At 35.1% G+C, this 14,844-nt stretch overlaps 1 protein-coding gene across 11 annotated transcripts in view; it reads left to right on the top strand.

Moving 5' to 3' along the window:
- The first annotated feature begins 1,814 nt into the window (after positions 1-1,814).
- LOC107043172 (steroid hormone receptor ERR1) overlaps positions 1,815-14,844 on the top strand; it is a 49,396-nt gene continuing 36,366 nt past the window's right edge. For 9 of the 11 annotated variants that reach the window (XM_015264527.1, XM_015264534.1, XM_015264528.1 and 6 more), the window contains exons 1-2: positions 11,630-11,795; positions 12,121-12,177. In XM_015264527.1, the coding sequence (XP_015120013.1) occupies positions 12,136-12,177 (42 nt within the window). In that variant the 5' untranslated portion in view covers positions 11,630-11,795; positions 12,121-12,135. Of the gene's footprint in view, positions 2,145-11,629; positions 12,070-12,120; positions 12,178-14,844 lie in introns of those variants that run through there. The other 2 variants (XM_015264529.1, XM_015264531.1) reach the window with 2 other exon arrangements.

Below are 14,844 nucleotides of genomic sequence, written 5' to 3'. Positions count from 1 at the left end.
TTTTGTGTTAATCATTCATTCCAGATTAACTCAAAAAATGGTCTCAAAAATGGCGTGGTGGGGGGGTATATTGAGAATTCACAACCAAAACAAATTGAGTCGGAAAATTTTTCAAAAATATCTGCGAAACTAAGGGAGATAGTGAATTTTTACTGAAAGTTTGAGGGGGGAGGGTTGTACATGGAGAATTCAATATAATTCCTACCCCCTTCCCGCCCCAAATTTTCAGTAAAAATTGTCTATTTCCCTTAGTTTTGGAGATATTTTTGAAAAACTTACCGACTCAATTTTTTTGGTGGCTCAATGCACACGCCCTCTCCCCCAAATTTTCAGTAAAAATTCGCCATCTCCCATAATTTTGTAGATATTTTTGAAAAATCTATCGACTCAATTTTCTTGGTTGTAAATTCTCAATGCACCTCCCCACCCCAAATTTTCGTAAAAATTTGCGGTCTCCTTTAGTTTCGGAGATATTTTGGAAAAACTCACCAACTCAATTTTAATCGATTGTGATTTCTCAATGCCCAATCTCCTCCCCCTCTCCCTCTTTGCAAAATTACCCCTCCTCACATCTGAAATTCCCGATATTTGGGCACCCCTCCGGATGTATGGGGCACTTACGCCCTTTAAATACCTCGGTTGCAATTTTTTAGTTCAATTCGGAAATTTTCTAAAATTGAGAAAAATTCAGTATTGGTTTTAGAAAATATTTGTTTCTAAAAACAATCCCCGAATTTATTAGTTTTTATGATCCCATCAAGGATAAAGTTTAAGAAGAGGAGTTTCTAAAATCTAGAAACTAATGTCTATACGTCTTTTTGGCACAACTCACGAGAATTTAAATTTATCAGATTACAAAATTGAATAAGCAATCCGAATTATTATCTGAGAATTACTCGAATAATTTGTAATTTCGGAATCGAATCTTGCAGTTACTCAACCAATTTATAATCTGAAAATGACAATTACGAAATTCCTTTTTTAGTTAGGAATTGGAAATTCCTAATCTCAGCTGTAATATGTAATTTACCCCGGCAATTTTTTTTGCTTTCACAATGAGTATTTTTTGCCAAAAGACTTTTCAGTTACTGGAGGAATTCCGAATGGGCATTGTAAATTATATATATGAATTCCATTTCATTTTTAATCACAATAAAATTTTGATGTTATTCTCGTTGTAATTACTATCGATTACTATAATTTATCGACACTGATAATCGAAAATCACAAATTAAAAATACGCAGTGTAATCAAATCTCTCCCAAAGAAATTTTATACATCACATATAGATTTAGTAATTTTCAAGTAATTCGATTACAAATGTAATTCGAGGTTCCCATCAAATTCACAGTGAGATTATTTGCATTTTCAATTTTATTGAACAATTCAATGATATGAGATTGATATCTCAATTCAAATGAGACTGCGCCACGCAGTGTTAATTCAAAAGAGTCTACTTGGGTACATATGCGTGTAATTAATAGTGGACACCCGGTAGAATCGCGGACGATCAGTTCTGCTATAGTGGGACACATGGCGCCTTCCATAATTGATATCGACTGCAAATAAAACGAATGCAATTTCTACTCTACCGACACTGTTTGACCGACTGCAAGGACGATGTACAGATGTAGTTGTGTACAGTTGTTCCCTCACATTTTTCACAAGTTTGTGGACAATCGTGGTGGTGTACAGTTGAAGAAGTACGAACGCATCCCCCCCCTCCCCCGCCGCTTGACGAGAGCGATTACTACGCACGTGGCTCCCTCCGTCGGTGCTTGAAAAACTCAAAATTCCCCGTTGAATTCTGGGAATCCTCCGAACTCTAAATGTCAACTCCACTATTCCTTCTCCCAACATCGGAAAAAAGAACAATTCATGCCAACCAAAGCATTAAATCACTCGGCTATACTTCCTTGCAATGTATTGGTCCACTGTGCTCACGATAATTAGCAACAGATACCAGTAACTCAGGACAGGCGCATTTTTCAGATTTTCAGTGAATAAATCGCAAATGGCCGTTACTGATTACACATACAGTTTGATAAAACACAACAGTCGGACTAGCATCAGTATTATCACTACCTGGATTGGTCCATTCAGTGAGGTAATGACGCGAGGATTTAAGACAACGAATGACTAGGGTGAGTTCAATCAAACAAACAATCCATTTTTTAAATTTATTTTAGGGCCATCGAGTGAGTGAATGCACCCGCCGATTCACTGCATGGACAATAATGCAGTCGCCATTTTTATTCAGATCTGTGTACACTTTCTTAATTGTATTTCTCTATTGCTTATCACTTTTCCGTAACGGAATTATTGATGAAGAATTGACTGAAATTATAAAATTGTTCAAAGGATTTATTGAGGTTTTTTTTTTGGTTGTTATTCGTTTTTCTTAGGTGGAAGAGTTTATGTTTCTATTTAGGCATGAGTTGGGGAAAAATATGTCAAGTGGAGGAGTATATAACTGGCAGTCTCCTTGGTAATCTCTTGGGTTTCGTAATGGGGTATCTTCGTAATTGGTCTTTTAGATATCAATTTGTCATGAACTTTTCAATGTTAGGATTTGAGAATGGTTGGGATTGCTGGTGCTGACGTAATTGATGACAATATGTCAGTGAGTTCAGTAGTTTTGCGATATGCGGGGATCACGAGGAATTATTTGAATAACAACCAAAGTTAATTAACAATTCATTGACATTTCTAGTTCGAATTATGCTGTTTTGCCGTTACATTGCAGATTTGTTGAAAATTTGTCGTGAGAGTCTTTTGGCGGTTGGACTACATTCAGTGCCTGCTGCTGTATCATTTTTTCTATTTTCACGGTGCAAGTGACAATTTTCCACATGAGATCCCGGGTTAATAATATGAATATACATTGATCAAGTCAAGAGCCTGATTAAGCTAAACTATATTTCGCAAAATGTCGCATTCTTGGCAATTAAAAAATAGTCGTTTATAATGAAACTTTCATATATTTATTGGTGTTATTTCCCGTAAAATCGAATAAATTCGAAAGAAAATCAAAATTCATCCCAGTATACCCCGTAGAATCCGAGTAAAATCAATTATTACAAGAACTGCAAGCAAGCAAATGATACACCTAAATAAATAGAGATCAGTTAGAGGAAGATTTTCCTCGAGAACGTTAATTAAATAAATCACAACAAGGACCAATATGAATTTGAGCCAAAAATCCAGAACACTCAGCATGACGTTCCTCACAAATAAATTTTAAACACAATATTAAACGAAAATTGAATGTTAGCTAACGAACGAATTAAATAGACGAAACTCACCAAAACAAGGAGTTTAAAAAGATTAACACCTTACCGGTGTTAATGATTTTTGATATTCTTTCATAATATAATATTATTTTATGAAAGAATATCAAAAATCATGGATCTGTTAAATCCTCGTTTATAAAATTACAAAAAAAATGAATAAATCCCACGTTTACTTGTCACTCACACACACTCAAATTTTCCCTATATCGTGTTTTTGTCCCTGAATGGAAGCTTTGTAATCGTCCGATTTTCACATTCTGTAATTTTGATTGGAAATGATGTAGAATGGTTTGAAACGTAAAAATACGAAGTTTGGCGACCTGTCAGTTAACAATATACGTGCCTTGAAGTCAAAAATTAAAAATTAAAACAAAATTAAATCGAATACTTGATATAATGCTCCGTTCTCTAATAAATGTATGAAAAAACACTCTTTTAATTGAGTTTCCATATTGAAATCTCGAGGAAAAATGGTTGCAACGAGATTCAAATAATATTGTAAATTTCAAATAAAATATAAAATGTGTCGAAACAGAAATAATAGATATCCCTAAATAAATATTATTATTATTTATCTCGGCGCCGGACAGAAGAGAACAGGGAGCGAACGATTCAAGATGTCAATCTGACTTTTGCCTTATTATTTAGGTGGTGACTTTTATTTTGATTTCTGTGTTTTAGAATCCCTAGATTTTATCGGTAAATTCGCTGATTATTTTACCTATCGTATTTATGATTTTTTGCGATATTCAGGATTTAATAATCTTACACGTTTTTCATTTCTCAAAATTCCTTGTTTCCTGGATTCATTTATAATGCTTGGAGCTATTCAGTGGTACTAATTGAAATTCAATTTCTAATTTCGATGATATTGAAAACCATAACTCAAAAGATGACCAGTGAAAGGAATTCAATCATAGTGTGAAAAATTAATCTCAGTCACTCAATTATATCAGAAATTGATGGGAGTCGTACCATTCGTTATTGAGTCACAGTATATAAATAGTGTATTAAGATTTTTTTCGAAAATTGGCTTTTAACGACTTGTGGAAAAATCATCGAAATGAATTGAATTGTGGCTTTTTAATCAGTTTAAAAAAAGGTAAGAATCATTCGTTTCGTGTTGTTTTCAAGCGATCAACCCGGCAGCGTTCAACCCGGGTATAATCATCGCTTAGACGGGGCATAGCCGGGCTTTAAATTCTGTAGACGATTCTTTCATCAATGTGAAAAAAACAAACTGATTTGGAGAAACAAAATTTTAGAAAACGATATGTTGTAACTCAATAACAAATCATGGCATTAAAGGGTTGAAGTCTATATTCATTCATGAAAGTCGAGAAATCGCCTGTAAGAATATTTCGAAAAAAAAGATCATATGCATGCATACATTCATACTAGGATGACCATTAGGGTACCCGTTCTGGAATTTTTTGTGCTGCCCCCTCAAAAGTCTCGAAATAAATTTTAAAAAATCTTTTAAAATTCCAACTCCATCTCAATTCTAAAACGCCCCTCAAGAACCTTGTTTTTTTCCCATAAGAATAACTCAGGAGTCTCATGGAAAATTCGAATCTATTTCCCCCCTCCCCCTGTTATGTCATTAAAAATTTTATAATCATGGAAAATAACTGAGTAAATGACCTGCTTTTGACGGAAATTTTTCATTTTTTGTTCACAACATACAATAGTGCAATTATTTTTATGGGAAATGTTATTCCCCTGCTATTCTTATGGGGAAAACAAGGCTCTTGGTTGGCGTTTTAGGATTGAGATAGGGAGCTGAAATTTTAAGCGGATTTTTTAAAATTTATTGCGAATCTTTTGAGGGAGCGGTACGTAAAAAATTCCAGAACGAGTATAGTAATGGGAATAATATTTAGATCTTTTAGATCAGATTTAGTTGCCCTACCATAACAAAATGGAAACTTAAATTATGACGATTACAAAACAAAAATATCAGAAGACCTTTTTGGAGAAAATTCAGTCTCCCTTGCCTAGATAATGAGTATTGAGCCATAAACGAACTGTTTATATCTAAAAAAACATCATTAGTAGTTATCGAATTATTCCGATAATGAGTTGTTCTCAGACAAAGTGTCTCCTCACTTTTCTTCCGAACATTACGTGTTTAACAAAATTATATTTTTTACTCGAACTGTTTGACCACTCTACTGCAGAAATAATCAATATTAATAACTAATTAAAATTAATAACTGAAATTGAGCGATATTAGTGAATAAATACATCTTACAAAAAATAATAAATCTCTTCAGAAGTTTTACTGCGTACTTCTCTCAACGCACTACCGGTCCATGATAGTAGGTATTAACTTGGGGGAATAACAAAGCGCCTCAAGTAGATACAGACATTAGTTAATTCACAATTCATGCAGGTCATTCCACAATTGACGGCTACGTACGATCGTCTCAGTCGAAATATCTTTGATCACATCCATAACTTCTTTCTTGAATACAAAATCCGTAGCATAGTCATAAAAATATATCAATATGAATATTTTTTATAGATTATTTTATGAAAATCTCTACATTCAGTGAGCTCAGAAGATAATGACAGGAAACCTCATTTTGTATACTGTTCAATGTTCCGTGAAAATTATCTGTAATTTTTCTTCAAACCCATGATCGTTTTGGAGATATTTTCAAAATAATCTAAACATTGCATAATGCACGAAAAAAAGACTTTCTGACAATATTTCTCTAAACCTCTTCTCGTCGGAAATAGTTTTGAGGATAATTCAGTGAGAGTCATTTTGGTCTACCATGAAAATGGTCTTACAAATCACAATTCATTCATTACGTATTGGTTACTGTTTCCGTTTACTTGTGACTCTTCTTTTATCTTGTCATCTTCCTAAAAAACAAAAATAATAATTTTTGTAAAAAACATTGTGCCAAGGAAAATTTTTCTTTAATTGCTTCTAGAAATACGGAAGACATTTTTCTAGAGACATAGTACTTTCATAGAAAATTGGAAAAAAATAGAGACGTCAATGAAAATAAGTCATGTCAGGACTCAATAAAAAATCAGTAAAGATAGAACCAAGTTCCTTGCCGTCGGTCAGAACATGGAAGATTAGATTAATATAAGACAGTGATTGCAAAAACTTTGCGCCAAGTACGTTGGTTCTATACTGTTTTTTTATTGAGCTCTGATTTGCCTTATTTTCATTGATTTCAGTATTTTTTTTTCAAGTTTTTTATGAAAGTTATATTTTTCTGGAATTTTTTTTTTCATTCCCAGGAGCAGCCAAAGAAAAATGTTCCCTGGTACAGTGCTTTTTACAAAAAAAATTGTTGTTTTCAGGAAGACTTCAATCATTTTTACAAAGCGAGGAAGTAATTTTGTTTGTTGAAATCAAACTTTTTTTTTCACGAAAAATAAATTATTTCTATCATACTATTTAAAAAAAAAAAAAAAAATTATTTTTCTATTTCATTGGTTTTATCGAAGTAGTTCTCGATTTGAAACCCCTCCTCTAGCCTGCCACCCCCCCTTTACTTTTCCTCTCATTGTTATCTGCGGTATCATGGCCGTCTTACTCTTAGCTGTGCCCCATTCGAGCTAGGACTGCACGGGAAACCATCTAAAACCCTAGTCGCACAGCCGGCCGATTGTGCAGTGCCCTAATGTACCCATCTGTCACACTGACTAGATGGAGACACTGGACCGCTACACCGTGCCTACCGCCCGTAATTTTGGTTACATACCAAAATTCCCCGGTCAAAATTCCCCGCGTCAAAATTCCCTGCGTCAGAATTCCCTGCGTCAGAATTCCCTGCGTCAAAATACCCAAGCGTCTAAATTCCCCAGGTCAATATTCCCCCCCTCAAAACACCCCCGTGTCAAAATTCCCCGCGAGAAAATCCCCCCGCAACAGAACTACCTCGAACGAAGGTTCTCAATGAACAAACGAAAATAAACACAAAATCAATTGAAAAAGGCATTGTATAGTAGACCGATTGGGCATTAAAATCACAATAAGCACTCCACAGGTGTGTCATATTATAAAAATAAATACGGAACAGGTATAGTGGGGACACGGAAATATCAATCCCACGATCGATCAGTTACCAATCACACGTCGCCGAGTTCATTACGCTTCAAAATGCCATTACATTTTGTACTCAATCAAAGAGGTAATCGTGATTTAGTGTTGAACGGCTACATCCTCCACAAGCAACGTTTAGGAGCATCACAAATCTCATGGCGATGTGAATTGTACAACACAACAAAATGTCCAGGAAGAGCGTATACAACGTAAAATTTGAATAAAGATTTTCACGAACCAAATATATAATTTCAAAAAAACCGCATAAATACGCCATACGGGGAATTTTATCGGCAGGAATTATTGGGTTAGGAGAATTGGCGCAAGGAATATTAACATGAAGGAATTATGTCGGGAAGAAAAATGACGGGGGAAATTTCGACCAGGGAAATATGGGGCGGGAAATTTTGACGGGGGAATTTTGGCGTATCACCGTAATTTTTGTGCGAGCGAGGTGTTCCTAAGGGGTCCCCCATCCAAGTACTAACCCAGCTCAACGCTGCTTAGCGTGGATGTCCGCCAGAGCAATACCTGACCCACCTAATCATTACAGTCACATTTCTATGATACAATTTTTTTACATTTACGCATCTAGTAAATTTAAATCACATAGATTGCGATAATCCGTTTATGTATTGACCTCAATTGCCAAATTCCCGCTTACTATTCAAGCACTGAAATCAATTCCTAAATTCCTGATAAAGTTGAGCTTATTCAAATTTCCCACGTAAACAAACCCCGAAAATATACGTGCCCACATGTAACTCATAAATTTAATTAATAATATTGATTACTGTGGAGGTACCGGCAGGGTTGCGTCGTTCACTGAAAATTGAAGTTTTCTACGGTACGTAGTAAAATACTGGTAATTTATCTCTAAGTGGTAAAAAAGGTAAATAACTGGTAGAAAATCCATTAAACTCGACTATCAGTGCAGTAACCCTCGTGACTGAATTACACGAGGGTTGTACCTTGCGAGGGTCACAGATCACGAGCGCCATACCTTGCAAGGATCAAAAGTCACGAGGGTCATACGTAGCAAGCGTCAAACGTCATGAGGATCATATCTCGTTTGACATTTGAGATTGTCCTCTGCCTACTTCTGTTGTTTAATCATTACAACGTTTGGCCCTCGCGAGGCATGACCATTGCGATGTTTGACCTTTGTGAAGTATGACCCTTGCAATCATGTCAACGGGATTGCGCTCGGGCCAGAACAATTGTGTTATTCTCAATCACGCACACACGCGGCCAAAAAAGGTCTAAAACCTCCTTGGTAAATTACTTGCTTTTTTACATGTAGAAAACTTGGTAAAATACCGGTAGTATTTTACTTGCCCAACCCTGGGTACCGGTATCCCGATAGTGTACGAGTACCCGATATTCTAACCCACTTTTCTTGATATTTCGCTTTTTTTGTATTTTTCAATTAAAAAACACCCTCCTTCAATAGTCCACAGGAAGAGAAACTTTTTTTCTGTGGATTAAACAGCGAGTTTTTGCTTCTATGTGTAAAATCACTTTCAAATAGTATACTTTGATACAAGTGAGACGGAATTTTCACGAGTGCGAAATTGACGGCCCGAGGCGAAGCCGAGGGCTGCCAATCACACGAGCTGAAAATTCCTGTCTCACATGTGTCGAACTAGTATATTTCATCATTAGGCCGAAAAAAACTTTTCTGGCGAATATGAGGTTTGCAGCACGAGCCGAAGGCGAGGGAACGCGGAGGGGGCGTGGAGCGTCCGTGAAACGCTGCCTTACGCCGGAATGACAAAAAATATTTATTGACAGTGATGTTACGTTCAGCGAGTGGCCGAATTATGCCTTTTTTATTTCCTTTTCGTTTACGAGTAAAAAACGAAAGGCGCTTTTCGGCACGAGGTGAACGTAGCAGCAGTGTCAAAATTAGTATATTTCGATACGAGTGCAGAAATAGTATATTTCGATACGATTGCGTGAAAGTGTTTTTTGAGTCGTGGGAGATTTATAGCATAAGCTGAAGGCGAGGAGCCTTCAAATTGTTCTGTAAATCAAATTGTTCTGCAAATTAATGTAAAAATACGCATATTTTAGAAAAATGTTAAAATACTTCATTTGCACAGCTGAGCTAATTTTTTTTTGAAAAATGTATCTTGAAATTTTCCTCTAAACCATCTCTTGCCCGAGATATTACCCATTCAATTAATCTAATTTTTTTGCCTCATGTCTTTTTACTCTTCGCTGAGAAATTGATAGAGCGATGAGTTGCTTGGAGCAGTAATGCCCACGAAAAAAAATCTAAAAGCAGCAAGAAAAACAGCGAAGGAACGCTCAGGCCAAGTTCAAGGCCATCGACATTGGCCCGCGCGTCCCCTCTCAGTCGCGGCTTATTCACGGACAGCCGCCCCACCCAAATATAGAGCAGTGATGTATGCGTAGTCACTAACCAAAAGTCCTCACCCCCTCAGTCGTATTATACGTCGAGGTATAATACATGCAGTTCGCTAAAACGTTGAAACTTTAATTCTCGGGACTACCTCATCATTGCTATTGCTATATCGATCCATCAGAAAATCAATTTGCGATGTACAAAGAGAGTAAACAAGGGTTTGGTTTGGTTCAGTAGATTTGAAGATAATTAGAAATAATTTTCACTGCATTATTACATACAATTTGATCAAGAAATATCATTTCTCGAAATTACTATTTTTTCAAGTATCTAATGAAATATAAAAAAAGATAAGATTAATAAATTAACAAATCTTTTGACAAATTTTGAAACATTCCTGGTGGTGATTCAAGCTTCAAGATTCAGCTTTTCAGAATTTTTTCGCTACATGAAAAGAATTTCAAGGAAACCAATGATTGCTGAAAATAAGGAAAAAACACACTCCTATCTTTATTCCATCGTTTTTTTCAACGGTCTTCGTTTTTTATATAGAATGAATTTCGACGGAATAATATCTGCAATTTGCATCCATTTTTGTAATTTTATTTGATTCATACTCAGTTGTAATATTCTATTGGTCATTGGAGAAGCCTTAAAAACGATTGTTTATTCTGTGCGAGAATCTGCTATTTTCAATTCACAAATAATTGATTCATTCGGCTCGACCTCGCGGTTAAAGCATTCAAAATACACTATAACTTGTCATGTGAAAAAATATGGCCCCTTTGGAGGCGGAGAGCATTGCTCTGGATTTATGCGAATATCTTGATTAGACACGGAGATTGAGGATTTTATATTTTTGACGTAGTTGCGCTGTAGGGCTGTGCGCATTGCAAGTGCGCGACAAAGCAAGATAGAAGAATCGCTCTGTCTCGGTTGTTAATATGTATATATCTACTGTACAAATCCAACGCGATTCTCTTTCTCGTGAGAAGGGGTGACGTTTTTCATGGTCAATTTTTATGGTGCGCTATTAGAAAATTACTCTTGAAATTTCAGGTGAAAAATCTTGAAATTTTTAACAACCAATAATTTACATGGAATTTTCATTGAACTTGTTATTGATAAATCAGTCAATGTTTTTGAATATTCAATGAAATTTTATTTCTCAGGGCCATACGACAATGAGAATTATTGAAAGTCATGAAAATTCAGGCAATTTTTCTCCTGAATTTTCAATCTGTTGCTTAATTTTCGCGATAGGTTTGAAAATCCAAATTGTCATTGAAAATTCAATGATCATTCATAATGAAAAACTTAATTTTATTGGATTGCCAACATGAATCAGGAATCCCATGAGCAATTTAGTATGAAATTAAATTCAAGTTCAGAATATTGAAAAGTCAAATGCATCTGTTACTTAAATTTCAAAAAATTTCTAACAGTGTGAGTCAAAACAAATTAATTTTTTGCTACCATCAGTGGCCAACGATGTCCGGAATATATATACGCCTCCGAAATTGTCACACTGACCATCTATAATGTTGTCCATTTCCAGGGATGATAATGCTGGAATAAATAATGGAATGTTGGAGCTTGAGCAGTACGAATTTATTGCGAAAGGGCGATGTTTCGGTTAAAGTTCAGAATGAAGCGAAAATTTTTAGCGAGACGTCGCGATTTGACAATAACTTAGTATTGTTTAAACCCTTCCAACATCCCATTATTTATTTTACTTATCACACTTACCCATGGTCGATTTACTGAGCCCTATAACCACTCCCTAATATTTGTTATTGCTTCTTTATTCATTTTCTCGCACAAACCCATTTGTTGTCATATAAAAGCCTTCAGTCGTGTCACAGACAGACAGTGAAATACCGGCGGATCTCGCCAGTCGTGCACGATCCGTCGAGCCGTAAACATCAAAGCGTTATCATATACGAAAAAATTTTATCGTCATGTGCGCGTGCGCCTCGCTCTTACCAACTCGCTCAACACCCTGAAAATTCCTTTCTTTCATCTGCCACAAGCCTAAAACTAAAACTACTTATTACATGTAAATATTGTTCGATGATATTGTAATGAGCATAAATTCGAGTGTTTTTTCCTTAGTAATCTCGTAAATACTTCGTTCAATCAATTGATTAATTGGAGGGTCCGAATTATTTCGAGACATAACAATTTATATTTCCTTATTCAGATAGAAATGCCTTTTTGGTTTTTATGATTATTATTATGGGATTATTCTCTTTCTTTCAATGCTTTCTTTGCAATTGGAATTGACACGTTCTTAATGACGAGTGAAAATAACTTGGATTGTGATTTAAAAGGTGATACACTTGTTTATTTACTCATCTATGTATCTTTTTTTTAATGGTTAGAGTTTAAACGTTGAAATGTACGACAACACGGCTATGGATGCCTGGATTTACGATGTGGTAGGTGCAACAAGAAACAAAAATGTCTTTCCAATTGGTGGTTTATTAGTTATTACGGTTTATTGTATCGAGAATTATTGGTAATTCGATACACAATTACGTCTGTAGTGAAATAGTCATTGCGGGTGTGGTGAAGCAATTGAAAAATGTGATGTCTTAAATTGTTTTGCGAATTTCTCGTAAACGAGTCGCTTCAGTGGAGAATATCATGAGACATTTTCTCGTGAACAATGTTATGCACTACAAAAAAGATAGGTTGATAATTTTTGAGTATTTGCCCGATTGATATTTTGGGAATCTCAGGCATCTGTTGTGAGAAATAAAATTCTTGAAATAAATATTTCTTGACATTTCTCTTTAAATCTGCCAATTCCAGAGGTATTTGCACAAGAATCTCGAAATCAGTTCAAGATACATTTTCTTTTACTGTTTTCACTACTACGAATGAATCACTCATTAACTTGAATTATCATCCTCATTAATTCATTTATCTCCGGGATCGTTATTTATTCCGAAATGATATAGTCAATAGTCAACTATTAATGTTGCTATCAAGATAAAGAAAGTTTTTATTTTGAAAATGAGAAAGGAACTCCATTCGGTGAGTTGGGTATCGAAACTTGCGGGAGGGAGCAGTCAAGTTTAAGGCCACGAGACGTCGGTGACGTCACTAGAGACTGCCGGGCCAGCCTTAACCTTGGGCAATATGTAACCAGACAGAATCTCCCAACGCTTTTCACTCCATCGCATGGGGTAAACACAAGCATTCTGTAAACTCGGTAGCATATGATACTTACATTGCATCAGTATTACAATAGCATCAGTATCAATGGTACAGTAGAGGAAAACGTAACACAAAAAATAGTCCACGTACGCGGAGAAAATTATTTGGTGAATTTCAACAATTAGTTGGTGAAATTTAACAACTAATTAATCAAAATTCGGAAAAGATTTTTCAACTTCATTCAATAAATTTTTCCTACCAAACTAGATGGTGAGGGCATATATACATTTGGAAACAATCCCGTAATCATTTATATTGTGACAATCGATCAATGTCTCCCGTAGACAATATTTTTTTGCAAATTTGATCCACTAAATAAATCCATGAACGTTTATTGAAAATTTAACAAATGGTTGTCGAATGAATTTGAAATTTTTTTTTCTGATTTTTAACTAAATAGTTGTTAAATTTCAACAACTAGTTGGTGAAATTGGCTAAATAATTTTCTCCGTGTAACAGACCAAATTGACGGTGCACATTGTGTTGAATATCTAATCATCTCAAAAACGAGTGATTCTGGGGGAAGATATATTTATGTTGGAAACTTAATTTTTCCTGCAAAAAAGGTTTCCTGACTTCCTATTTGAAAATCACGTGGTGTTTCAGTTACTACTTCAGTACCGAAGAAAGATTTCTCGACAAAAAAAATTAATTTCCTTATGCATGTTTTATTTATTTGGTGACTGAGGAGATGAAATCGTTGGAAGAAGAGGTACTAGGCTGTCTTCATCACCGGCTGTGTGTGAAAAAGAGGGATAATAATCTAGTAATTTAGCCAATGCATGAACATTTCCGAGTCGACCTCGACACTGACTGCACTCATTGGATAAAAAGAATATGGCGAGTTTGATTTGTTGATTCATGTTCTTTTTCCTTATTTGAGAGATTTTTTTTTGATGATCATTTTTCAATGATTTAACAAATTCGATCATCCAATTATGAAGTCATTCCATAAACCGAATTCGACACTTTGGTTAATCATACATTTATCTGGGTAACGAGTGGGTTTGGAGGAACATAGAAAATAATTTTTTCATAACTGAATAAGTTTCCTACACATTATTGCTTCCGAATGGAAGCTTTGTATTTCTTCAAATCGAAATTTCCCATATTTTCTGTCAGATCAACTAAATATGGTCTAAAAAAGACGAATCGGCCATTTTTAGATCATGACCGTATGTATGTATTTGTGTGAGCTTTTAAAAAAAAAAAGTTTACTCAAAAAATAATCGATTCAATCGTGGCTTGAAATATTCATTCCAACCGTGTCTTGATCGAGTTCAAAAATGGTGATGATCGCATAATCTGTTGTTGAGTTATGGCTAAAATATTTTTTTTTACTTTTTGACCCTTATTTTGACCCTTATTTTTGACCCTTATTATTGATCCGTCTTTTGACCCTTAGATCCATCTTCATTGAAAAATTAATCATCTTCATTTTCGATTTCCAATTTAATCGCTCTAACACCACCATCTCCAAAAGTTAACGCATCATATATAGAGAAATCTGAGAACGATCATGTACGTGCCATATGAAAGGATGTATATGACGTACTTCTTCGTGATCATCTTCATTGTCATCATTCGATTCATTTGCAACAAATCAATTTAAACGACACATGGGAATAGCATTCTCTATGTGCATCACCTAAAAATGGGACAGATCACTTTAAATTCTAAATTGACTTTTAATAATTTGTGAATTACTTTTTTTTGATGGACAAATGATTCGATATATTGATCACATTCCTCGTTATATAGAATGATAATATAATATTGATTGAAAGAGGCCCGAAATAGTATATTGTGCCCCTAGGGAGTAAAAGTATTTTCTGACGAATGTGACGTTATAACCCGAGCCGAAGGGTTATAATTACATTCGT

Source organism: Diachasma alloeum, unplaced genomic scaffold, assembly GCF_001412515.2.
Source record: "Diachasma alloeum isolate Michigan unplaced genomic scaffold, Dall2.0 Dall_scaffold_00550, whole genome shotgun sequence".
NCBI lineage: Eukaryota > Metazoa > Arthropoda > Insecta > Hymenoptera > Braconidae > Diachasma > Diachasma alloeum.
Note: the sequence above shows the minus strand (reverse complement) of the source record. Positions and strands in the feature narration are given on the sequence as shown.